Source organism: Lagenorhynchus albirostris, chromosome 3, assembly GCF_949774975.1.
Source record: "Lagenorhynchus albirostris chromosome 3, mLagAlb1.1, whole genome shotgun sequence".
In the NCBI taxonomy this organism is placed as follows: domain Eukaryota; kingdom Metazoa; phylum Chordata; class Mammalia; order Artiodactyla; family Delphinidae; genus Lagenorhynchus; species Lagenorhynchus albirostris.
This window is the reverse complement of record NC_083097.1, coordinates 83,310,178-83,337,114: the sequence shown is the minus strand read 5'-3', so window position 1 is coordinate 83,337,114 and position 26,937 is coordinate 83,310,178. Positions and strand designations below refer to the sequence as shown.

The 26,937-nt window shown below is 33.9% G+C and overlaps 1 protein-coding gene across 5 annotated transcripts in view; it reads left to right on the top strand.

The window, feature by feature from the left end:
• Positions 1–26,442, top strand: part of GIN1 (gypsy retrotransposon integrase 1) — a 28,691-nt gene extending 2,249 nt beyond the window's left edge. The window contains exons 2-9 of one of the 5 annotated variants that reach the window (XM_060146175.1): positions 5,347–5,415; positions 7,279–7,424; positions 9,073–9,266; positions 10,877–11,182; positions 17,625–17,816; positions 17,912–18,088; positions 18,568–18,853; positions 25,745–26,442. In XM_060146175.1, coding sequence (XP_060002158.1) covers positions 5,405–5,415; positions 7,279–7,424; positions 9,073–9,266; positions 10,877–11,182; positions 17,625–17,816; positions 17,912–18,088; positions 18,568–18,853; positions 25,745–26,019 — 1,587 coding nt within the window. In that variant the 5' untranslated portion in view covers positions 5,347–5,404 and the 3' untranslated portion in view covers positions 26,020–26,442. Of the gene's footprint in view, positions 1–5,346; positions 5,416–7,169; positions 7,190–7,278; positions 7,425–9,072; positions 9,267–10,876; positions 11,183–17,624; positions 17,817–17,911; positions 18,089–18,567; positions 18,854–25,744 lie in introns of those variants that run through there. The other 4 variants (XM_060146176.1, XM_060146177.1, XM_060146178.1 and 1 more) reach the window with 4 other exon arrangements.
• Positions 26,443–26,937: the final 495 nt, after the last annotated feature.

The window sequence follows — 26,937 nt, the reverse complement described above, 5'->3', positions numbered from 1 at the left end:
TGTCCTGAATACTATGTGAAACATTAAAAACTAACAAGACCTTCTCATTCCTCATTTATAACCTAAATTATTTATTACAAAAATCACTTTATAACTTTTCTAGCAGAGGCCTGAACCAAGTATTATGAAAGCTGACGATGACAAATAATTAAATTAGTGTGTGTCAGGGGACGGACCATGAAATTTGAAGCAACAGAGACCAAGGTTTAAATTTAAGTCAATGGATGCATTCACTAACTGTGTTGCCTTGAGTAAAGTGGATGATCTGTCTGAACCTCCATTTTCTTATCTCTAAAACAGATGTAAAACTAGTACCTGCTCCATAGCATGTTGTGAGGATCATCACAGTAAAGTGCTGTATAAATGTTTGCTATTATTTTTAAAATCTGCTTTTGTAGTTATTTTTCAAAAATCAGTTCAAAAAATTGTTTCCTCTCTTTATAGTTTTGGCTTTTGCAGATGTCATAAAAAGACTGGCGTATAGTATGTATGTAGCCTTTTGTGTCTGCTTTCACTTAACAATGATTTTGAGATTCCTCTCTATTGTTAAATGTATTTGTAGTTCCTTTTTGCTGAGTGGTATTCCACTGTGTGGATCTACCACAGTTTGTTTATCCATTCACCTGTTGATGAACTTCTGGATTGTATTCAGGTTTTGGCTGTTATGAATAAAGCTTCTAGAAACATTCACATACACATTTTTGTGTGAACATATACTTTCATTTCTCTTGGGTTAAAACTGTTTTCCAACATGTTTACACCATTTTTTATTCTTACCAGCAATGCTTTTCATACTTGGTAGTACTTAGTATTGCCAGGTTTTGTTTGTTTTTGTTGTTTTTTGCCATTTTGGTGGATTTGTAGTGGTATCTCATTGTGGTTTTAATTTGCGTTTTTGTTGTCTAATGGTGTTGAACATCTTTCCGTGTTTTTATTTGCTAACCATATCTTCTTTGATGAAGTGTCTGTTCACACCTTTTGCCCATTTTAAAAACTGGATTGTTTGTTTTCTTATTATTGAGCTTTGAGAATCCTTTATAAATTCTGGACCCAGGTTTTTCATTATATACGTGTACTGCAAATACTTTCTCTGGGCCGTGATTTCTCTATTTTCTTAAATTAAAACAGAAGTTTTAATTTTTTCTTTTATGGGGTTCTTTCTGTTTGTTATCTGAGAGTCATTGCCTAACCTAAGCTCACAAAAATTTTCTTTTTTGTTGTCGTCTAGAAGTTCTATAACTTTAGGTGTTACATTTAGGTCTGTGACCATCGTGAATAATTTTAATTTCTTCATACGGTGCAAGGTATGAGTTGAGATTCATGTTTTTTCATATGGATGTTTAGTTAGTTGCTCCAGCATCATTTGTTATAAATATTATTCTTTCTCTATTGAATTACCTTGGCACCTATGTCAAAAATCAGTAAACACCATTTCTGTGGCTATATTTCTGGACACTCTATTCTGTTCTGTAGATCGATGGCTGTCATTTTGCCAGTACCACACAGTTTTGATTACTGTAACATTAAAGTAAGTCTTGAAACCAGGTAATGTAAAATTTTTCAACTATATTCTTGTTTTTCAAACTTGTTTTAGCTATTCTGAGTCCTTTGGTTTTCCATATCAATTTTAGAATCAGCTTGTCAGTTCCTACAAAAGAGCTTGTTGGGTTTCTGATTGCATTGCATTGGTTCTATAGATCAGTTTGTGGAGAACTGACATCTTAGTGAACTTATCCAGTTCTTTTCTCATTGTTAGGGTAGGAGTGACTTTTTTTTTCCAGCTTTCTGCATTCTAGGCAGAAGCCTATATGGGAATTTTTAAATGCTGTTTCAGAAAGGAATAATTTACTTCCATTGTTGAGTATTATAATTTACCAGTCAATTTCAATCTGAATTAACCACTTGAAGTCTTTTTTCTTATCTGGAAAATGGGATATTGAATCACAGTCACTGGGCTTCCTTTTGGTGCTATATTAATGTGTTCTTTAGTCAAGATCTAATTTTTCAGTGTGTGATGTGGTATATTTAAGTTTTCAAAAATCTGTTCATCTTTCCCTACTTCTTGAAGATTAAATGTATTTTAATATCCTTTGCTATATTATAATTGTGTGAAAGATGCAAAAGAATAGAAATTATGAAATAAACTAACTCTCCTGTTAATAATGATTGGTCTTTCAAATTAGAAAGCCTTATTTCCTGAACTTTTTGGAAGTTAGAAGTACACATCATCAAGAATGATGTGTATGTTTTAAGAAGTGTAAAAATTAATTTTACAATGAGAAAATGAAATAAGAAACCTTTTTCTTCTGTGAAATTACCTCTTGCCTTTTTTCTTTATTTAGGAAGTGCTTAGAGATATATGGAATTGACCTGATAGGTGCTTTTTGTTATACACTTAGAGAACTTAGTATTAGCATTGTCATCTGCCAGGTTTTTTTGATCCCAGTTAAAGGAATGTCGAAAACTTTTAGTCTGTACCTCTGAGCGACCTATAATTTATAAATATCAGTGTTATCAGTCTACAACCTTTTAACATCCAAAAATTTAACTTAATAAATCCAATTTGTATTCACTTGTTAAATGCCTTAACTCTGAATTGTCAAACTGTGTGCCAAGGCTTCCTAGCGCATCATAGTGAATTCACAGGGTGCCATGAAACACTGTAAACTTTCAAAGGAAACACAGGTGTATTCAACATCTATCATATCCCATGTGGACCACTAGTTCACAGTTTCAGCATTAGGTCACACTACATTCCTTTTTTTTATATCTTTGCAAGACTGGTTTTTGGATGTTTGCTGTGGTAATAATGCAGATACTGTACGAAAATCAGTACGGAAGAAGAAATGAGGGTGGCAGTGTCTAATCTAATTCCAAGTTTTGAGAAATTGTACACTGACCAGAGGTGCAGGCATGCCATTAGTAAGTAACTATAGTTACCTCAATGCTATAGACAATGTTTGTGTCCCCCCAAAATTCATGTGTTGAAATTCTAACCCCTAATGTGATGGTATTAGTAGGTGGCATCTTTGGTAGATGATTAGATCCTGAGGGTAGAACTCTCAAGAATGGGTTGAGTGTCTTTATAAGAGAGAGCTCAGAGAGCTCCTGAACCCCTTCTACCATGTGAGGACATAGGAAAGATGCCATTTATGAACCAGGAAGCAAGGTGTTACCAGACACCGAATCCACCAGATTGTTCTTGAACTTCCCAGCCTCTAGAATTATCAGAAACAAATGTTTGTTATTATTAAGCCACCTAGTCTATAATAAATTACCATAGCAGCCCATATGGACTAAGATACCCAGGAGAAGGGAAATGGGAGGGGTATGGTGGGAACTTAGAAGAGAGAGGTTTTTAAGTATAAGGGCAAGATGTAGACATCACTGTGCTTTATGCAGACGTTCATGTTTTCCAATGGCCAATTTTTTTCTACCAGTTGCAATTACCCACATCCCTCTGTGTTTTAGTATGGTGTATCACATTGATTGATTTGCGTACATTGAAGAATCCTTGTATCCCCTGGGATAAACCTCTGTGTTTTAGGACCTGTACTTCCTTTGAGGTGTGAGAGTTTGGTCTTTTGCTCCTGCGGGCTTTTTAGAGGCCTGAAAAGGCTTCTCCCCTTTTCTTTTTAATGTCCTTCAGGAAATTTTGCAACCTTTACTGGTCTCTGAAATGGAGGTAACAAAGGATTTTACCTTTTTAAAATAAATTTCATCCTCCTACAGGTACCATGCTCCCAGTGGCTAGGCTGGGATGTTTTAACGTTTTCTTTTAGGTTATTTAGAACATTGGTGGTCCCAAAAGCCATTAAGGGAAAACAAGAATTTGGGGTCATTTATAATATATTATAAATTTTACAGAATATAGACCATAATGATTTAATGTAAACTAAGAAAGGACGGGTCCTTCTATCTCTTGGACTTGGAAGAGCTTGCGTCAGTGTATCCTAGAGATGAAAATAAGACAGAGAAAAATGATTTTTGCCTGTTTTTTGGTTGATTTTTTAAGAGTTAAGGAGAATTATTAATAATACAGAGCTAGAATGACAGGCAGGCAAATGGATAGGTAGACTGACAGTCTATATTCCATACTTAAAACCACACAAGTCTTCCTAAATTGAAAATTGATGAAGGGTGTAAGTTTGCCACAGAATCTTTTGGCAGAGGAAAGGCTGTAGATAGGATGACATGAAAATAAAGGCATCAAGGGGTCTATTGTCACAGATTTCACAGTTAGTTTGAAAAGCACTGAGATTTAGAGCAACACGGAACTGGAAAACAACAGAAGTGTCTATAGGGCAAGGACTGAGTATACACAGGGTAAAACCTCTTGATGCCTTTACTGTTTCCGGTTAGGGGTATTATGACTATAAAACATCTATGAAAATTTTTATCCATGTCTTCTGATACTCATATACTCATGTCACTAGGATATAAACTTAAAAATAGAATTGCCAAGTCCTTAGGGTAAACATGTTTAGCTTTAGAAGAAACTGTCCGTTTTCCAAGGTGGCTGTACCATTTTACACTTCCACAAACAGTGTATGAGAGTTTCGGTTACCTGTCCTCACAACCCCTGGTGTTGTCTCTGTTTTTAAATTTAGCCTTTTTAATAGTGTGTAGTTGTAAATCATTTTGGCTTTAATTTGCATTGCCCTAGGGGTAATGATGTTGAGCACATTTTCACTTGCTTATTAACCATTTGGATATTCACTTCTTTGAAATGTAAGATTCCCCCCCCCCTTTTTTTTTTTTTTGCGGTACGCGGGCCTCTCACTGTTGTGGCCTCTCCCTTGCCGAGCACAGGCTCCAGACGCGCAGGCTCAGCGGCCATGGCTCACGGGCCTAGCCCATGGCACGTGGGATCTTCCCAGATGGGACACGAACCCGTGTCCCCTGCATCGGCAGGCGGACTCTCAACCACTGCGCCACCAGGGAAGCCCCTCCCCATTTTTTTGTATTGAGTTTTATCCTTTTCTTCTTGATTTTGTAGTAGTTAATTATATATGCTGGGTATGAGTCTTTCGTGAGATATATATACATTAAAGATATCTTCTCCCAATCTGTGGATTACCCTTTCCCTTCTTAATGGTCTTTTGATGAACAAGTTTTGATTTTAATGAAATCCAACGTGTTATAATTTTTTTCTTTTATGAATAGTGCTTTTTGTGTCCTGTTTAAGAAATCTTTGCTTATCCCAAGGTTTTGAAGATCTTCTTCTGTGTTTCCTTCCAGAAGTTTTATAGTTTACTTTTCACTTTTAGGTTTATGATTTGTCTGGAATTACTTTTGTTCATGATGTAGGTAGGTGGTCAATATTAATTTTTTTTTCTGATACAGATATCCAATTGCTTCAGCATCATTTATCGAAAAGACCATCTCTTCCCACATCGTATTGATGCCTTTGTTGTAAGTTAATTGACTGCATACATGTGGATTTAATTCTGGACTCCCTATTCTATTTCAGTGACCTGTTTGTCTATCCATAAGTATTGGCTTATGCCAGTACTTCACTGTCTGATTTACTGTAGTTTCACAGATGGTCTTAAAATCTGATCCATTCATTTTTGAGGTGTTTTAGAAACTGTGATAAGGTACATTTGTTTGATTTAGGGGTACAACCATTTATTATAAAATGAAAAAAAATTTATGTATTTAATGGAAAGTGAATTAAACTTAGAATAAGCTAATTGTTTTATAGAGATAATTGACCTGTTTTTTAGGTTATGATAGGAGAGAATTAGCTTTGCAGAACCTTTGCTTTTAAAATGGCTTACACTTTATGTTAACCTAAGGTTAAGGGATGTTAGAAATGTACTGATATCCCAAAGTTATGAAAAGATCGGAAAGATGGTTATTAAATGTGCAAAGTGCTGTATCATTGGGAAAGAGACTTAATAAGCTTTTTAAGCCATAGTTTATAAGCATGGTCTATTCTGCTTTGTTCTAACACTCTCTCTGCAGTAATATTTTCTTGTAGCTTTATCCCTGCATCTTCTAGTGGTCAGTAAACATCTATATTGTTTTTGGAAATTCAGAATTTTAAGCATTTGTATCAATTATAGTTCTAGAAGGAAACAGAAGATATACTCTGCTAGGATTTTAAAGAAAATTTAATGAAGTTCCTGTTTATAAACATATGATGGAAAGGGTCAAAGAAACCAAGATGGCACCTGGAGACTAGCAACAGCAGAAAATAGCAACCACCTCTAGGGCTGAAGCAGCAAGAAGAAATATTGTTACAGACTTCCAGTGAGAACTAGAGACACAGAAGATGGGCTTCCTGACAGGAGCTATGATTGTAGAGGGTTGCAGCTTAAACCAAGGAAGGAGCCGGGAAATAAATATCCTGACCTCTTTCTTCTGCCATCTGATTTGCCTGCTCATATCTCCCATTGGACAAGTCCAACCAGAAAACTATAAATGCAGTCTGCAAGGGTCAGTCTTTCAGGGTACAGCAGCAGGGAGAGAAAGGCCAAACATGTATCTGGATCAGCGGGGATGGTGGCAAACAGAATAACCAGCGCAGAGTAGTTCGTTTTGACTGAAAATATGAGGGAAAGGTTTTTTTTTTTGAATGTAGTAATGGTTTTCCATATGGCTTAGGTCTAAAATAGAGAAGTTTTGTTTTGGCCAGTCCAGCCAGATTTTTCTTTATAACATAGGGAAAGTACACACAGAACAAAAGTCATTTCTGTTCAAGAAAAATTAGCTTACATGTAGTTCAGAAGAGTGTATGAGATCTAGCATAGCTAAATATCTTCATTGCCATTTATCATTTGAACATTTCTAAAATGTATCTTTCTCATAAATGATTTGAGAATTTTTTGCATTTTGCAATGACTATGAATATATTTAGAAGTAATATAAAATTACATTTTCCCTCTTATAAGCTGTCATTTGTTCAAATGTCACATAACAGAACTATCCTATGTAAGTAACATTTCAGTTGATGGTAATAGAAACTTTAAGCAAAACTTTTTGAAGTGTGCTTGTCATTTCCTTTTTTCCCAGTATGTGGAAATTTTTCAGTATTTCTTTTCACAGGGAAAGAGACGAGATAATGTGTCATGTTGTGTCTCAAAAATAGTATTTGAATATTTTAGTTCATCTACATCACACACTTTTCTGTACTACAATTATCTCTGACACAGATAATATTCCGGGAATGTTCAGTTCACATGTAAGCAGAAATATGACAGAAGGCTAAACTGAAATAGCAACTGAATTAGTTTATCATTTAAATTATATCTTTAAATACCTTTTACCTAGGTTCATGATGGTTCGTAGTGGAAAAAATGGTGACCTTCATCTTAAACAGATTGCATATTATAAACGAATTGGTGAATATCATCCAACTACACTGCCTAGTGAGAGAAGTGGCATAAGAAGAGCAGCAAAAAAATTTGCCTTCAAAGGTAAAATTAATGCCCCCAATTTTTAGTATAGAGTTTATATAGATGTTTCTCCATATGTAATTCCTGTGGAATCCTGAGAATTTCTGTAGTAATTGGTCGTTGCTTAACAATTACCACTTAAATTGATAATGCCATTCAGTCAAAAGCAAAATAAAACTCACATTGAAGCTAACTGAAGGCCAGTAAGCGTGAAAAGGGCATTTTAAATCATAGACAGAAAATGATACCATGAACAAAACAAAACACTTACCTAAATTAATGTCACCTGCTTTTGTCCTCAGGTGATTCCTACTCTAGTGGTACACTTGTAAGCATTCGTGTCACTCTCAATGAAGAACTTATTTGATGCCTAATATGAAAATGTTGACAAAGTTAACTTATTTACTCTACTTATTTCTGTGGTTCCTCCCTCTCAGTGCCATTAAATAGTCTCAGGATCATATTTATTTTTGAACTCCTAATCCCCCTGAATGAATTAAATATTTGAAAGACAGTAGAATATTTATCTTGAAAGATTATGATAATTTTCCCCTCTTTCTCCTCCTCCTCCAAAGGGGAAGAGAAGTTTGGGATGAGATAAGCAAAGACGTACAATCACCAGATGACTAAATGAATGTTGGTACTATTAATGGGAATTTTGCCTGTAGGTAGAGAATCAGGCTTTTCTCAAAACAGGTCAAGAAAATTCTAAGATAATAAATAAATACCTGCTTATTTTTCCCTGTGTACACCCCTTCCAGTAACTCCCTTAAGCTTAAGAACAGGCATACCTATTACATCTTAGACTAAAGAGGATTCATTCATTCATTTATTTAATCATTTATGCAACAAATGTTTACTGAGTTCCTACTGTGTGCCAGTCACATTTTAGGCCTTGGGAACATGTTGATGAATAAGATAGATAACTCCTGCCCTTAAGTTGCTTACTTTCTAATCCAAGTAAGGAATGTTCCACTCAGCATGTGCTTAATTAAGCACACTAATAGCTTACTGGTGTATTTTGGAGTTTGAATAGCTACTCATCCACACTGGAGAATTAGCTATTCTCTTCCTGCCCTGATTACTTCCCAGCCGTAGGCTCTTTCCAGGTGTCTCCAAAGGAAAACAACTGCCCTGAGGATTAAGGTTTGCCCACTTTCTTGGCTTTATGAACCCTATTTCCTACCCAAATCCTGAAAAACTTAAGAGAGGTGGTTGCTTACAAAAATACAGCTATGATGAAATGCTATTTTGGAAAATTCTATTCCAGAAGTTGCTTATCTGTACATAATTTATTTGCTAATTCCTGCCTTTTTTAGGAGGTGCCTGCTGCAAGTATTTTTCTAGTTTGATTACTCCCATAGAAAGATAATTTTATACTCCCATATTTATCATGTGCTTTGGTGAACAAGCTAGCCCTACTTGTGTTGATAGCTACAAAACTATAGCGGCTAGTTCTACATATCTATTAGTAAGTGTAACAGCTGAGGACCTTTCAGATTGTATGGTAGCATCATCACAAATATTCTATACACAAATATTCTATATTAGAGGGAAAAGGATTTAACAAAAAAAACCTCATGGTTTGAAGATAAGGCTATGATTATCTTAAAACTATATAGATATCTAAAAATTTCAATTATATCTTTTTGGTATTTTTTTATTTCAGAAAAAAAGCTGTTTTATGTCGGAAAAGACAGAAAACAAAATCGTTTGGTAATTGTTTCAGAAGACGAAAAAAAGAAAGTCCTAAGAGAATGCCATGAAAATGACACTGGAGCCCATCATGGCATATCCAGAACCCTTACTCTAGTGGAATCCAGCTACTATTGGACTTCTGTGACCAATGATGTCAAACAGTGGGTATGGCTTATGTATTTAGAATATTTTGAATAATGTCTTTGTAGTATATATCCAAAATTCATGTTTGCTCCAGATTAACTCTAGATATCACTTCTCATTAAGTACTTTTTGTCTGGGTAGTTTTTCTGTAAAACATTTAAAGGGAGTTTTATTTCCCTTCAAAAATCTTCTTTAAAATCACTGAAATATAATTTGAACTAGAACAAAGCATTGTTTAAATATTTGAAAATACTCTGTTTAGATAGATTATCTAGAACCAGATTTTCATCATTGAACTATCTTGTGTAGGCAGAATTTAAATGGGGCTGAAATTTCTTTGACCAAAAATTAATCATTACCTCTTTGATGGCAGTCATACAATCTTTTCTTGAGAGGAGAATATGTTCATTATAAGTCAGGCCCCATGTGTGTCTCCTCTTTTGTCCCTATATTGTCTTGACATAGAAAATGTCAAATATGGCAGAAACACCAAACCAACTAATTGCAAAATCAAGTTGTGAAGATAATGAAATTAGTCTGAGTTTTGTAACTTTATAACCCATTAGGACCTCAACTTCTTCTAATAGAAAATTCACCTAGGAGTTCTGGGATTCTTGCTGCTAGGTCAGTTGATCACTACTCTTTCTAGTGTGCTCCATATAGCAAATGATAGAAATTCCTTAGTATGTATGTGAGAACCCGTTAATAATCGTAATAGTGCATTAAAAAGACTGTCATTTCAGGCATAAAGAATTAACCCAACATTTAATTTAACTAAGTATCATTTGTGAGTCTGTGCAGGTATTCCAAAGACCTCAGTTTTTGTATTTGCCTTTAGAACCTGCCACACATTCCTTTACAGACATTCAGTGAAATCTTTGTCACATCTTTATCATTTGAAAAATGATTTTGGGAAATAAGGTTATTTGTGATGAGAATTAGTTTAAGTTAGAAAAGCTAGAAAATAAAAATTTTGATCAAAAGTAACTATAATGCAAAAAGACTGGTTTAAAAATTTTGTTCAGGACTTGGTTTGAAAGTAGTTTCCAAAGTGTAATTCCAGAAATATGTTGAACAATGGCACCATCCATATGTTGATCAATTGATCTCATCTCACACAAATGAAAGCTCCATGACAGCATGGGCTTTGTTTTTGTTCATTCTCTTTTTCCAGGACCTAGTGGAATTTCTGGCATCTATAAATATTGTTTGAATAAAGTTATATTTTAATGAATATTATTGCATACATGAATGAATGAACTCAGTAGAGTGATAACTTTAAAAGAAAAATTTTTTTGCTTATAGAAATTATATACTCACATACTGATTTAAAATTATAGCAAACATGTTTTAAGATCTATTCATTTAATAAATATTTATTGATTGTAAACCAGAATTATGTTCCATGTGAATAAAAACCCTTAAGGCAGTCATTGAATAGTAGTAGCAAGTAATATTTGCTTATATTCTGAATAGGTTTTATTTTATTATGAGAATAGTCCAAAAGTTTCTCCTTCAAAACACAAAGTACCTATCAACCATTTCAAAGTTCAGATTTATAAGACTGCTTTTATTATATTGAATATATTAACATTTGTATACCTTTTCTTTATTGTATGCCTGTTTTATAGGTATATGCTTGTCAGCATTGCCAAGTGGCAAAAAATACGGTTATTCTAGCACCTAAACAGCACCTTCTCAAAGTGGAGAATCCATGGAGTATAGTTACTGTTGATCTGATGGGCCCTTTTCATACAAGCAGCAGAAGTCATGTATATGCTATAATCATGACAGATTTGTTCACAAAATGGGTTGTGATTTTGCCTCTTTGTGATGTTTCAGCATCAGAAATTTCTAAAGCTATTATCAATATATTTTTCTTATATGGACCTCCTCAGAAAATAATAATGGACCAAAGAGATGAGTTCATTCATCAGGTAAGACAAACTAGTTAGATCTAGGAGCATATTTTACTCACCTTTCAGTGAGCAGCACAACTTATATGGTACTTAATAAGTTTAGAAAATTCCTACAGATATAGAGGTTTAATATTGTATAGTACAAAGGTAGTTGGACTGGAAATTAAGGATTTTAATAGTTACTATGCCACTAAGTAATTGTAAACCTGTCTTTAGTTTTCTTGAAAGTAAAATGAGGAGGTTGGACCAAAGAGTCTTTTTTTGCTTCTAGCTTAAAAATTCTGTGATTGATATGTAGAGGGAGAATTGACTAAATGGAGAAATACAGTCATGCTTGTGAATGAGAATATTCAATATTGAAAGATACCAATTTTTCCCAAATCAAAATTAATTTATATGTTAATGTATTTCTAATCAGCATTAAAAAGGAGGGAGCATTTTCCCTTGCCCTGGCCTTTATCCGCATTAAAGTTAACCTGAAAGAATAAGTGGACAGGAATACATACAAAAATTCTAAAAAAGGAATATAACTACTATACTTAAGGCATATTATTAAATTTTTATAATTGACAGGGTACTGGTGTAAGAAAATAACCAGACTGTCTAGGTTCACGGCACCTTTGATATCTCAGTCCAAAAGAAATACCTAAAATGATACTTACCAAATAGTTAGGGCTTGTGCCACGGGGTCCCTAAGGTTATCTCCAGGTTTTATAATTCACTAGGAGGACTCAGCAGATGGTCATACTATGGCTAAAATTTATTATAACTAAAGGATACAAAGCAAAATCAGCAGACAAAAGGCTCATGGAGATAAGTCCAGGGGAAACTAGGAACAAGCTTCTAAGACATCCTCTCCCAGTGTAATCACACAGGACATGCTCAGTTCTCCCAGCAGAGTTATAGCAACCCATGTAAATTGTTGTCTACCAGGGAGGCTCACTAGAGACTCCGTGCCTAGGATTTTTACTGGGAGCTGATCACATAAGCACCAAAAATTCTAGATTCTCAAAAGAAAGAAGGTGTTCAGCATAAGCCACCTTGATTGTATAAACAGTTTTGGCACTGTGAGCCACCCTTAATCAGTTAGGGAATGGCGGAAACCCGCACGAAATCCAAGGTCCTAGACACCAGCCACGGGCCAACTTTGTAAGCAGGACTTTCACAGGATAGCAGCCTTAGTTCTGCTATGTTAACTCTTTTTCTGCACAGGTCCAAACAACTTAGTATTCATATCCTAACCACTTAGCCATTTAAAAAAATAGTAGTCATAAATTGAAAGAAATAATATTTTCATTTCATTCTTTTCATTTCATTTCATTTTCATTTCGTTCTTAAATAACCAGTTAGTTACTAATGGGATGTGTATACCTGTTTACCACTGCTAAGCTTTTCAAACTTTGGAATCAGTTTGGACACTGCCATCCTCATTTCCTGTTTTGCATTGATTTTTATACAGTCATTGCTTTTTATCATAGCACCTGTCAAAAAACAGTTCTGTAAAGATACAACATCATCAAAAGGAATGTAGTCTGATCTAATGTTGAAACCGTAAACTACCTTAAGCTAGTAGTTTTCAAGGTGTCCAACAGATGTTAAGGAGGCCCTTTGGCACAGAGTTTAGTAACCATGTTTAAAATGATAGAGCTGGTATCATAAATGAGTGGAGTTAGGGAAGGATTATTTAATAAATTTAATTTAATTAACAGCATAGATAACAATTTTCTTTTCTAGTTATTTCTATAATATGATTTTAGAATTACTGCACACCAAAATTGTTTTCAGGTAAATTAAAAATTTTGTTTTTTTTAATTGAAACAAAAAAATATAATTGACTTTTTTTTTTCAATCTCTAGAGACTGAGTTAACTTTCCAAGCTTAGGGAATAGTGGCATAAATTTAAATGGAAAAATCACCAACTTTGGCTGTTTAAAAATTAGAAATTTATATGTGGTAAAATCACCAAAACGTACAGGCCAAGAAATAGGCCAAAAAAATAAAGCACATTCATGCAGGAAAGGGCTAATGCCTTTATTATAAAAGATTCAAACAAATTAAAAAATTTAGTCAATGGCAGAAACGTAATTCACAAGAGGGAATAAAAATAATAAATATGGAAAAATGTTCAAACCCAATAGTAATGAGTAATGTAAGTTAAGACCATTTTTTGTTTATCTAAATCAAGAAAAATAGTAGTAATACCAAAAATACCAAATAGACTACAGATAAAATAATATAGCCTTACATTACAGGTAGTATAGCAACTTGAAACTAACTCTTGTAAAGCAGTCTGCCAAAGGTCCAGTAAGAGCCATATATATATATATATATATATATCTTGGTGAACGATCCTATTTCTAAGAATTCTAAGGCGATTATCCAAAGTATAGAAAAATAGCTCTTTTACGATATTATTTACCACAATGCTATGTATATTAACGAGAAACAGGAAATGACCTAAATATCCAAATAAAGAAAGTGTTTCAGAAAAACGTCAAGCCACATGATGAAATATTTTGTAGTCATTAAAAATGTTTACAAGAAAAGGAAATAATATGGACACTGATTAAAACATGTTCAGTTAAAACTCTGGGTAAAAGATTTTATTACATTATGTATACATATTTTACACAGATAACTATGTAAAAAATAGATGTAAAGAAACTAAAATAAAAATTTATATGGTTAACCATGGAGTTTTTAAGAGTAATGAGATTATAGGTTTTTTCCCTTAACTTTTCAGTTTATATGTTATCATTATGTTGTTTTTATAACTATTAGTGATTAAAATATACATAATCATCTGTTGTTTTGTGATATAAATTACTAGTGCTTAGCAATAACTAGTTCTCCTAGCCTTCCAAACATAGACGACTGTCCTAGCCTCTTTCAGGTGGGCAAGCCCAAGTAACACATCTGGGCAAACAAGTTGAATGGATGAATGTGTGCCCCTTTCAGCCTGAGGTATTGAAAACTTCATCCTCAATTCTTCCTTCTCCCAGTCTTATTCTGTCTCTGGAGAATTAACTGCATATTTCAGATATTACCCTAAAGGGTAGTGGATTTTCTCTCATCCAGGATTTCTGAGGCACCTAGGTGCTTTGGAGAGACACCCTGACCTACAGCTGACCTTGTCTGAGCAAGTAGTAAAATTTTTGAGTTAAACCACTGAGCCTTGAATGTGTTTTGTAACTGCAGTATAATATTGCCTACCTTGACTGACATAGCAGTGGTCTGCAAAATGAGGTGTGCAAGACAATCTAGTTTGTAGGATGACAATATTAGAACTTTTGTTTATAATTTTTATCTAATAAATAAGAAAGAAATGAAGCTTTTACTAATAATATATAGAGATTCATAATAGCATCCTGAATCAACAAAGCACATGATTGTGTGTCGCACATGGTACGGGAAGGTATCTTGGGAAAAAAGTGAGAATCTGCAACATGTGGGAGTCCATAGTGGTTCCCTCACTCATTCTTTTGCTTTAGCAGCAGTAATTAAATTTATGGATATTGTCCAGTTTTTGCCAAACTACCCTTCATAGAATAACTAGGTGGCTTAATTTTCTTGCAGTGAAACAAGATCATACGAATAATAATGCAATCACCTTTCAACCACAGGAAAATGATAGAGCTGACACAAGTAACTTCTAGTACTAGCTCTTTCACAGATACATTAATGATATAAAAATAAATGTGGACTAATCAGATCTGATAGGAAATTGGCCACCAAAACTCAAAATTATCAAGAAATCTATTTGAAATATTGTCTTACTTTCACCTTTATTAATGAAAAGCCTCATCCTAAATGCATATATTACTTCAAGATACTAGGTAATGACAATATGAAACCATTATGAATCACCAGCAGTCTTTCCAGTCATGTTTAAAGTCATATGATGTATACATTATTGGTACTATGTATAAAATAGACAGCTGATGGGAACATACTGTGTAGCACAGGGAACTCTACCTAATGCACTGTGATAACCTATATGGGAGGGAAGTCCAATAGAGAGGGGATATCTGTATGTATATGGCTGATTCATTTTGTTGTGCAGTGGAGGCTAACACAACATTGTAAAGCAACCATACTCCAATATAAATTAATTTTAAAAATAAAAAAATAGTCATATGATAATCCAAGACTTTGAAAATTTTACCAAAAGTAACAATAAATGTTTATAAGCCTCTTTTATGAGGTTTAACAAAAAAAAAAAAATCACATGTGATTAAGAAAATTTGTTCTTTTTGCTGTGATTTATATGGCTTAAATATTATACAGCAGGCATAATCGTGACAAAATAAAATGGGTTTTTTTGTCAGCATATACTGACATAGGAAACACTGCTAAAGTATTGAAATAAGATTTAGAACATTATACACAATGTGGGAGGTTTATTATAAAGTTGATGAAAGTACAGATGTTTCTAACATATCTCAGAGCATTTGAGTATTTGCTAAATTGTTTCAATAAAATACACAAAGACCTTTTTATAAACCTGTGAAGAAAAGAGAATTAACATTTGTAAAGGAAAAATTATTTCTTTAATTTTAAAAATGTGTCTTATGGAAAACTAAAATTGTGACCACTAATGGAATGTCTGGTTTGATGGGGAGAAAAAAAGGCTCTTGGGTTAAGGATACCTAGGTAGCATCTCACAAATGGATTCACTGGATCAGTTCTAGGCAACCTCTTCAAGTTGAAGCCTTTTCCAAAAGTCAGTCATTTTTAAAACCATTAATTATGACCTCAGATTGAGGCTGACCCAAATAATACCTATTTTCTGGGATTTCTTTTAGATTACTTTTGATTTAAAAGGAGGTGGCCTAACATATATACAGTGGAATATTACTCAGCCATAAAAAGAAACAAAATTGAGTTATCTGTAGTGAGGTGGATGGACCTCATACAGAGTCTCTCATACAGAGTGAAGTCAGAAAGAAAAACATACCGTATGCTAACATATATATGGAATCTAAAAAAAAAAAGGGTTATGAAGAACCTAGGGAAAGGACAGGAATAATGACACTGATGTAGAGAATGGACTTGAGGTCACGGGGAGGGGAAAGGGTAAGCTGGGACGAAGTGAGAGAGTGGCACAGACTAATATATACTACCAAATGTGAAATACATAGCTAGTGGGAAGCAGCCACAAAGCACAGGGAGAACAGCTCGGGGCTTTGTGACCACCTAGAGGGGTGGGATAGGGAGGGTGAGAGGGAGACGCAAGAGGGAGGAGATACGGGGATATATGTATATGTAGAGCTGATTCACTTTGTTATAAAGCAGAAACTAACACACCATTGTAAAGCAGTTATACTCCAGTAAAGATGTTAAAAAAAAAAAAGGTGGCCTTCGTTAGTACATATATTAGGTAGGAATTGTATTCCACTGCGAGTAACAGAACCCTTCTCTTCCCTCCAATATATAAACTCCAATAGGAGTTTATTTTATACTTAGGGAAAAGAAAGCCAGCCTCTCCAGGGTTGGAAGGGTAACTCTGAATGTCATTGGGAACCCATGCTTCTAGCATTCTGTTCCACCATCTTTGAGATGTGACTCTCAATCTTATGCTTACAATATGGCATGCCACAAATTCTACATTTCTGGCAGAAAGAAGGGGGAGGTTAATGGGCAAAAAAAGCTAGAACTAGCTGAGTCTGCCCAACAACTTTCACTTAAATCTTTTTGGCCAGAACTATATCACTACCCCACTACTATATCACTACTATCTGACTACCCCAACGAAAAATAGTAAGAAAAAATAGTTTGAGGTGTAAATAAGGTAGGAAAAATAAGTCAACAGGCTTATTCTTAGAAGTTTTCTAAACTCATTTTGACTTATTAGGCCCTGCCCATAATAAATATAACAACAAAAATAATAGTAACATTAAGAGTTATAAAGTGCTTACTACTTGCCAAGCACTGTTTTAAGTGCCTTATAAACATTTATTCATTTAATCCTCAAGAGAGTTGTGGGTAGGATTTTCCTCATTTTACAGATGAAGAAACTGAGTACACAGAGGTTTGGTGATTTGGCCAAGGTCATGTAGCTGTCAAGTGGATTATGTTAACTGTGTTTGAGAAACTGTCTACTGAATTAAAATGTTATCTGAACTCAAAGTTAGTGTTAAATTCTGTTCTTCCATTTCCTTGCTGTATGTGTGTGTCTGGCAAGGCACTTAACCTCCCAGAGCTTCAGCTGCTTATCTTTAAAATGGAGTTAATATCTCATAAGATTTTTGTCATGTATAATGACTGTAATGTAAAGCATCAGCACATAGTAAGGACTCAATAAATGGTAGTTACTCTTTTAAACAAAATATGTATGTTTTCATAAAGACTGGCTATGGTCAAGGAAAAGGCAAGATTCAAATTCTTTTGCAACCTTTCAATCCAGGGAAAAATAAAATACAGATTTTAAAATCAGCTTTGTTTTTTATATGTTTTTCAGATCAATGTAGAACTGTGTGAATTGTTTGGTACAAAGCAAATTGTAATTTCTCATGCCTCCCAAACTATTAATCCAACTATAAGTACACCTAGCACAATCAAAACATTTCTTTCCAAACACTGCGCTGACTACCCAAACAACTGGGATGATCACCTAGCAGCTGTTTCGTTTGCCTTCAATGTTACTCACTCGGTATGTACCTTTTTATAATCTGTACTTGTGAATTATGACTATTTCTTGGCTACATAAATGTTTTATTACAAACTGTTGTTTATTTTTCTTAATAGGAACCTACTAAAAATACACCGTATTTTCAAATGTTTAATAGAAATCTTTACATGCCTGAGACTTCAGATATTCTTCGTGAAGTGGATGGTAATAATACAAGTATGTTTGCCAGAATTCTAGGTGCAATTAAAGAAGCTGATAAAGTAATGGAGAATAAGACAACTTCAGCGGGCCAGGTGATTCTATCTAATAGAAAAAAACTCTATAATCTAAAAATCTATAAAGTGATTTTTTTTTAAATTTCAGCATACACTCACATACCTATGATATACCCTAAAACCAATTTTTTTCCATTGAATTCTGCATGTTTTGATTAAACAGTATGTTTATTAGCTATGAAATTCTGAGAGACATTACTAGGAAAACTATGTGTTTTGGAATCAAGGTAGAGCTGAATTCAAATCCCTGGTTTTGCTTTCTAGTTGTTTAACTTGGGCATGTTACTTTATCTCATATTACTTTATTTTCTTTATAAAGTTGAGGTAATAATACTGACTTTGAAATATTGTTTTAAAAAATTAAGTGGGATTCTTGCCTAGCTTTCAGTAGCATTTCAATAAGTAATCTTTTTATTATAATATTATCTGTATATACCTTCAAGAAACTCTAGCTCTTTCATCCCTTTGTTCTTTTTTTTTTGTTTTTACACTTGCAGATGGAGAACAACAGTTTTGATGAACTAAATAAAAGCAAAATCATTGTTAAAAAGAAACCAAAGCAATTAAATCCATTTCAACTAAAAGTGGGTCATGAAGTCTTAAGACAAAGGAAAAACTGGTGGAAGGATGGTCGTTTCCAATCTGAATGGGTTGGTCCTTGTGTCATAGACTATATTACAGAAAATGGATGTGCTGTTCTGAGAGACAACACTGGGACAAGACTTAAAAGACCCATCAAAATGTCCCACCTCAAGCCCTATGTAAGAGAATCCAGTGAACAAGGTAAATATCTGTCATTTCTCTACATTTTTACTTTCTTTGAATGAAGAGAGAAGTTAAAAATATAAGAAATCTCCCCCGCCCCGCACCCCTCCTTTGGTTAGTTTTTCTTTTCCCGTCTCATTTTTATAAAATTTTGTACAGTATTGGAGCCCAGGTAGTCTTTTTTATAAGCATGTGTCTTCTGGAACTGTCAGGTTTGTAAGAGATTTTATCTTGATTTCTAGTGTACTTTTCACACACTTTCCCACAGTTCATGTGGGAGACACTGAACGTGTTTCACAGAAGGAAGAATTATATCTTCATTATTTTCACTTTCAGAATATTTTGTCACTTTTAGCATGAAATGATAGTAAATAAGATAAATAATGCCAAAAACAAACATACTCTCTAGAATTCTGTTGTGAGATAAATATATTAGGGGACATTTTAAAATGTGATTAATTTTTAATGTTGCATCTTAGTCACAGTCATGGTGGATGCAGGGGAGGGTGAGAGTGGGAGATACTCAGAATGCTATAAAGTGCCATTATAAGAAGAGGTAAATAGCACACTAGACAAGGTAATACTTGCCTCAAAATGTGATTACGAATAGTCAAGATATCCTGATCTTCTCTAACCCTTTCTTTCATAGACTGGAGCTAAATGACATGGCTTTCAGATTAAGTCCCACTTTATGTCCTATTTTATGTGCTCCTTAGAGTTTCTTTGGAGTGGATAACTTAGAGGGAGTGAATTGGTACCTTAGCTAGTTAATTTTGTTTATTCTATAAAGAAAGATAAAGCATCAGTATTATTTGAATCTGAGTAGCAGTTAAGGAAGATACAATTTAGTACAATTTTAAACAATATAAACAACTGAGGTATTTAACAGGCTTAAGTAAATAATAATTACAAAAATGATGATAATAGATAACCCTCTTTCTTAGGATATGAAGCCCTTGGGGCTGCTTTGTAATAGCTCAACTCTGTTTCTGATCTGGGTCACAACTCTCATGTTAAAAGCTCTGAGTACCTTCCTTTCTGCTTATGGCAGAACCAGTTGCTCTAGTAGTAAGCTTGGACTGTTCCAATTCAGAAAGCTCACAGTACCTTCATTCTCGTTGTTAGAAGATAAGCACTTTTATTCCTTGTGCCTCCTCTTAGTTCTAAGCTGCCCTTTATGATTTCTCCTTTCTGCAAGTTAAGTAGGGACAAAAGATTATACAGGTGCGTGTTGTCCTTTCTTCTTCTTTTGATTTTCCCCTTAATCTTTGGTGTTCAGGACTTGCTCCCTTCTAATGTGTTAACCTTCCTTAATTAATACAAAATTTCTGCTTAAAATGTTGCTGTATCAGGATCTGTTTCAACATTTTGCAATTTGCTCTTGCTGAAGAATTTCTTAAGGAGACCTAACATTTTGCTACTGCTGAATATTTCAGAATCCAATTGAATAGAACAATTTCTAAACAGAGGCAGTACAATTATTGCCTCATGCTTGAATTCTCTGCAGATTATTCTTCCAGTAATACAAAGGAAATTGCGGTATTAGTACTAGTGTATACATATAAGGAACCTGAGATTAATGGGTAAAGTTGTTTTTTCTTATTAATCAAAGGAAGTACTAATCTAGCTATCCTAGAGTCTGGTTCTTGTTTACTCTTTGGTCCGTTTTTGTCTGTTTTTCTTATTTGTAGAAAATTCAAAATAAATGTGATTTCTATCACATATTTTCCTGAAAATCTTCACCTCAAAAGCTGATTTTAAAGAGTCTTTGAACTGAATTTAAACCAAACAAAATGTCTTTGAATAGTCATCCCATTCTTTTGACATAAATTTGAATAAGGTATAGCCAAAAGAACTATGAATTTGTCTGCATTGTTTCTCTTACCAGCATTGAGATTTCATAGCTGTATTAAAGTTCACTGTACAAAGCAGATATGCTTCCATTGCGAACTTATCCATTCTTATCTAGAACATAATGTTGAGGGAGCACATTCAGTACTAGGTTGACATTGCTATTTTAAGTAGGCCTATTTGCCTTTTTGTCTAGTTCAGTGCCAGGCACCTTTTCAAGACTAAGTATTTTAACAAGAAATTTTTTGACATACCATAGTGTCTCTTCATAATCGTAATGTTTCCCTTTGAAAGGAAAAATGTTATTGACCCATTATTCTATCTGACATAGATTTTGAGTAGTTTTGTTCTGAGTGGGAATTATTGTGATCAGTTTGTGTCTGCCTCCCCTAAAGGCTTTGGTATGATTGCCCTTCACAATTTGTGAAATGGTTTTTATTCTTTTATAAGTTTCCTATTGCTGCCGTAACAATTTACCACAAATTTAGTGGCTTAGAACAACACAAGTTTATTATCTTACAGTTCTATACTTAGAAATCCAATGTAGGTCTCGTTGGGCTAAAATTGAGGCATTGTCAGGGCTGTGTTCCTTTCTGGAGGCTCAAGAAGATGGTGTTTCTGTGCATTTTCCACCTTCTAGAGGCTGTTCCCATTGCTTGGCTGTGGTCCTCTTCCTCTATCTTAAAAGCCAGCAGTGGGGGTAGAGTTCTTCTCACATTTATTACATCACTCCATCCTCCTATTCTTCCTTCCCCTTCCACATTTAAGGACTCTTATCCTTGGGCCCATCCTGATAATCCAGGATAATCTCCCTGTTTCTCCCTGTTGGTTGGTTAGCAACCATAATTCTATCACTACCCTAAGTCTCCTTTGCCATGTAAGGTAACGTAATAACAAGTTTCATGAATTAGTACATGGCTATCTTTAGGGGTCCATTATTCTGCCTACCACAATTATGGTCTACATTCGCAAAACAAAATAAAGCTTAGTCCCTATATTAGTATCAAGCCCATGAGCTTGACTTTATTATTAATACACAGTCATCAGTTGGTATCCACAGGGGATCAGTTCCAGGAGCCCTGTGGATACCAAAATCCGCTCATGCTCAGGTCCCTTACATAAAATGGCACAGTACAGTACCCCCAACCTTTATCCCCTACCCCACCCGCACATCCATGGATACGAACCCTGGGATATGGAGAGCCAACTGTAGTTTTAGCAGAGCACCTCCCTTTGACCTCTAATTATGTAATCTCAAAATTAAAAGTCATTCAGTTCTCTGTGTTAGTATTGGTTATCTATTATGACAATTATGTGTTATGTATCAAATTGTAGTTATTTGTTATTTTATCATAAGAAAAGATGTACTAGTATGGCAATACATTTGTAATAGTTTTAGGATATCAGGCCATGTATAGGATTAGTCAAGACACCTCACTTCACAATAAGAAAATTAATTATTCTGAAACCTTGTACTTTTCTTTCTATTTGAAAAAATAAATTAATCCAATCACTCAGACTTTTCTGAGGCTTTGGTTTTAACTTATTTTTCTCCCTAGGGAAATTTTAATATTCTTAATCTCATTTTTTTCTCCTTAAAACTAAATAAGAAAAAGTGTGTCAAAACTGCTGATAACACCTTCCTGAAATGTCTTGAAAATACCTCTGCTTCTAAGAAACTAAAGACTTAAGTATTCAGTCCAGTCAAAACCGAAATAATGCTTTCATCAAACATGTCATAATAGTAACTAAATAAATAGAATGAGAAAATTAAAATAATTAAATTCTATCTTGTAATGTGACTGAGTAGAAAAGTCCTTTAATATGGTTTTGTTTGTTTATTTCTCTGTCTTTTTATCTTGGGTGCAAAAACTAATCTTGTTCTTTTCTATATCCTAACTCAGGACTGTTCTAGATCAGTACTGTCCAATGGATATGTAATGCAAAAACTATGTAATATAAAATTTAAAATTTTCTAGTAGCCATGTTTAAAAAGTAGGTGAAAAAAATTTTAATAATATATTTTATAGTTACCCAGTATATCTAAGATAGCATTATTTATTATCTATCTAAGATAGATTATTTCAACATGTATATAAGGCCTCAAAAATCTCTTTCTGGTAAGTCTTTGGTAATCTTTTTCAAAGTTAAAGAGCATTTCTCTTGAGTCCACTAGATTTAGAACATAGTAGGAACTGAAACATATTTGACCTTTATGAATGAATGAGAATTTTGTTTTTTCCTACACAAAGAAGGCTTGAAATCTCCAGAGTAGTTTTCAATTGCATATAGAGTGATTTGTGTAGAATTTGCTGAGTATAATCTTTATTCTCTACAGTTTTATCACACTAAGTTACTTTAAAGTTTATTTAAAAGAAAGTGTGTGTGTGTGTATGTATATTCAGATATATATTGGTTACTTTCATATAGAAGCTGTCCTCTTACAAACAGGTGAGGTTGGTAAAGTCCATTTGTTTCTAAGTCTACTGTAATTAGGAGGTGCTTATGCTCAAGGTCTTTGAATGCATTTGCAAGAAATCAAAGTGATAACTTCTAAGAGCTTTACATCTATCCATAGTTTCCCTGTTGATACATGTTTACTGGACATATTTTACTACAATAGACCCTCTTTCTGTATGCAAAAAAATTTTTGAGACAGAAAACTTCCTTCATCAAAGATCTCTGCAAAGATCCAATTTGGAAATACTTTAAATGCTATATTGTAGCTGCTGTCACTAATACATTGCAGCAGTGTACCCTGAACTTATGAAATTCTTCATGGCTTATTAGAAAAATTTCATCAGCAACATTTTTACCATATCTAACCTTTTTAAGTTCTCTTTTAAATTACAACCTATCTTTCTCTAGTATTAACAAGCTAATAGCAGACTTTGATGTTGAAGCTCTAGCAACACATTCTAAAAGTGTTTCAATTTCACCTATCATTTTTTCTTCTTTCCTGCTACTCTTGGGCATAGCACTTCTCATGGGTTGCATGATTTTTGTATCTTTCAGACTTGTTCTCTTGTTCAGCAATACACCCCTACTAACATACAAAAATCATTTTCTTATCACCTTCAATTACCCATACTTTTATTTCCATCGTAAGTATGTATATCTTCTTAACAGCATTTTCAATCTAATTACTACTTTTGCATTAATAAGAATTGGTGGGGTTAAACTTAGAAAGCCTCTCAAAACTAAAATACCAACTACACTTTGCCTAATGAAGAAGTAAATGGGCAAAACTAAATGTCCATACAAGCCCAAGTCTACTTATGCCATTGTTGGGAGAGAGCATAGCTTTGTTTGATCTTTTTTTTTTAATATTCTTTTTTTTAAGTTTATTTATTTGTTTATTTATTTATTTTGGCTGCGTTGGGTCTTTGTTGCTGTGTGAGGGCTTTCTTTTAGTTGCGGCGAGCGGGGCCTACTCTGTTGCAGTGCGCGGGCTTCTCATTGTGGTGGCTTCTCTTGTTGTGGAGCGTGGGCTCTAGGCGCGCGTAGTTGTGGCTCACAGGCTCTAGGGTGCAGGCTCAGTAGTTATGGCACACGGGCTTAGTTGCTCTGCGGCATGTGGGATGTTCCCAGACCAGGGCTCGAACCCATGTCCCCTGCATTGGCAGGCGGATTCTTAACCACTGCGCCACCAGAGAAGTCCTGTTTGATCTTTTGATGTTTGTAAATTTAAAGTTCATAAATGTGTAACTTAAAGGGTTGGAATAGATTCAGTTAGCTTTTCACATATTAGTATGAGGATGGGTAGGGTGGAATCATGTTCTGGGTTATATTACCAAATTTATCTGCTCTGAGAAACTTTCATTGATCTCTAATCTAAATGGATAATTAATGTTCCTTTTGCTATTTATTGGACGTAAAATTTGAGGATTCTTTAAGGTATTAAAATCTTTAAGAGAATCTGTTAATGTTTTGGGAGAAAATCCAGAAAGAGAAGGCAGGGGTCCAGGAAGTTAATCAGCGGCGGTGGAATAGTTCTTTGTTGTAATGAATTAAAATATTATGTAGGGAGAAATTCTTTTATATAATTAACCTTTATTTATAAAGATGATGCTACTTTGCCATGTGTTTTTCATATTAAGCATTTTTTTCCTGATAGTGATGATAAATTTGCTCAAAATACAATGAAATGCTGACAGGGAAGATTCCTCGTCACATTTTAGTATGGATTTAGCTACACCTTAAGAGGTCATGAGCATTTTAATATTAAATTAGACTTAAGTAAGCTAAGCTTTTTAATCTAATTCGTTGTAGCCTGCCTACTTTCACATTCCTATTATATAAGCCTGATTCTAGGAACTTAATCTTCATTTTAGTTTATCATTTCATATTGTGACAATTTAATATTATTGCCCTGATATGGATTCTATAAAGACCAGAGAATTATCTAAAGTTGTAAATGTAAGTATTTAACAATTCCATTTGTTAAAACATCTTTCGAGATGTTAATTCACCCAGAAATGCTTTGCAGAAGTATATTAAGAATATCATCAATATCAAAAATATAGTTTTATAACTTTCATTTTTAATCTATACCATGATTCTCAGCCCCTCACCCACACCTACCACCCCCTCCACCCACACCTACCAAACACAGGTCAAGAGAATACTCTGTAATGGCCAAATGGGAAAAGAATCCAAAAAAGAGTGGATATATGTGTATGTATAACAGATTCACTTTGCTGTATACCTGAAACTAACACAACATTGTAAATCAACTATACCCCAATAAAATTTTTTTTTAAATCCTGTAAAAAAAAATCCCTTTATATTATTCCTTTTTTTTTTAATTGGAAAAACAAAGTTTGGCTCTTTTAAAATCCTTGATCTTTCCTGAATTCTGTATGTATGCCCTGTCAAATTCATATGTCATTTTATTCATTCTTTGACATATTTATTCAGGAGATACGAGAACCCACCAGAAATTAATCTTGATAGTTAATTTGTATTACTTGGAATTTTGTGCCTCATTTAACATTATTTAATTTTAAAGTGGTTTAATTATAATTCTAAAAGGCAAACTTATGTTTCTTCTTTCAGACAGTCTTTATCTCTTACAAGGTTCAGTAGTGGCAGATCATGACTACATTGGAATGCCTGAAATTTCAGTTGGAGCATACCAAGCAAATATTCTGGTAGAAGATGCAACTATTGGAGTAGTCGACAATGAATTACTGACATCAAGCAAGGATCGTGAACTGTTAGAATATAGAAATGCCAAAATCTCTCCCTTGATAGAAGATCATAGTACTCTTGAAAAGCAGACTTTTAGTCTCTTGGACTCTTCACACCAAGTCCTTGAGTACTTAAGTTAGTGAACACCAAAATTCATTTAAAGTGCTTGTTTAGAAAGTATATCTCCTTGAATCTTGTTATCTTTTCCATTCAAAAAGGTTATTTAGAAAAAGTATCTTGACAAACTCTTAATGACTAAATCCTGAAGATTTATTTTATAACAACTATTTATTTATCTAAAGTTGTGCCTCATTTGAATGTCAGTGCATATATATATATATATATATGCAAAGCAAGTATATTACATAGATGTCATTTTTTCTTCTAAAAAGAGAACAGGCAAAGCATGCTTGCTTCTTAGGAAGTAAACTAAATTCTAGCTCAAAACTTTGTTTGATATTGGTACCATGTTTTCAGTTTTAATTTTTTTTAATATTCCCCCCTTTTAAAAAATGTTTGAACTACCTAGAATTGCATTAATAAATATTTATTAAATGTGATAAGTGAAACCTCTTTCTGTGTCATTGGATCTTCTAAAAACAATATTGTAGGAAAAAATTTAGAGTTGTTTAATGGGCTCCTACAGTGTATTGGTAAGTTCACCTTGTTAGACAGGCTCAGGATTAGGATCTGAAACTATATATTGGTTTGAAAACATTTGTGCATTCCCATAGTATATATTAAAGTCAGAAGCATCCATTAATAAGATTTTTTTCTTCAGCCTTAAGTAAATAATAATTATAAAATAACTGATATCAAAGATTTTAAACTATAATTTCTATGATAGTTATAACTTTGCTCAACAAATATTTGTTATAAAGCACTTTGAAGAATACTGTGGGAAAAATAAATGCTGTGTGTGCCTTGTCCCCAAGAGAGACATACAGTCCAGTAGGGAATATAGATCATATAAGCCATGTACAACAGTAGTTACAAGTTATGTGCTAAGTTCCATAAGAAAAGTGCAAATAATATATTTAGGGAGGAAGAAAAGAAAG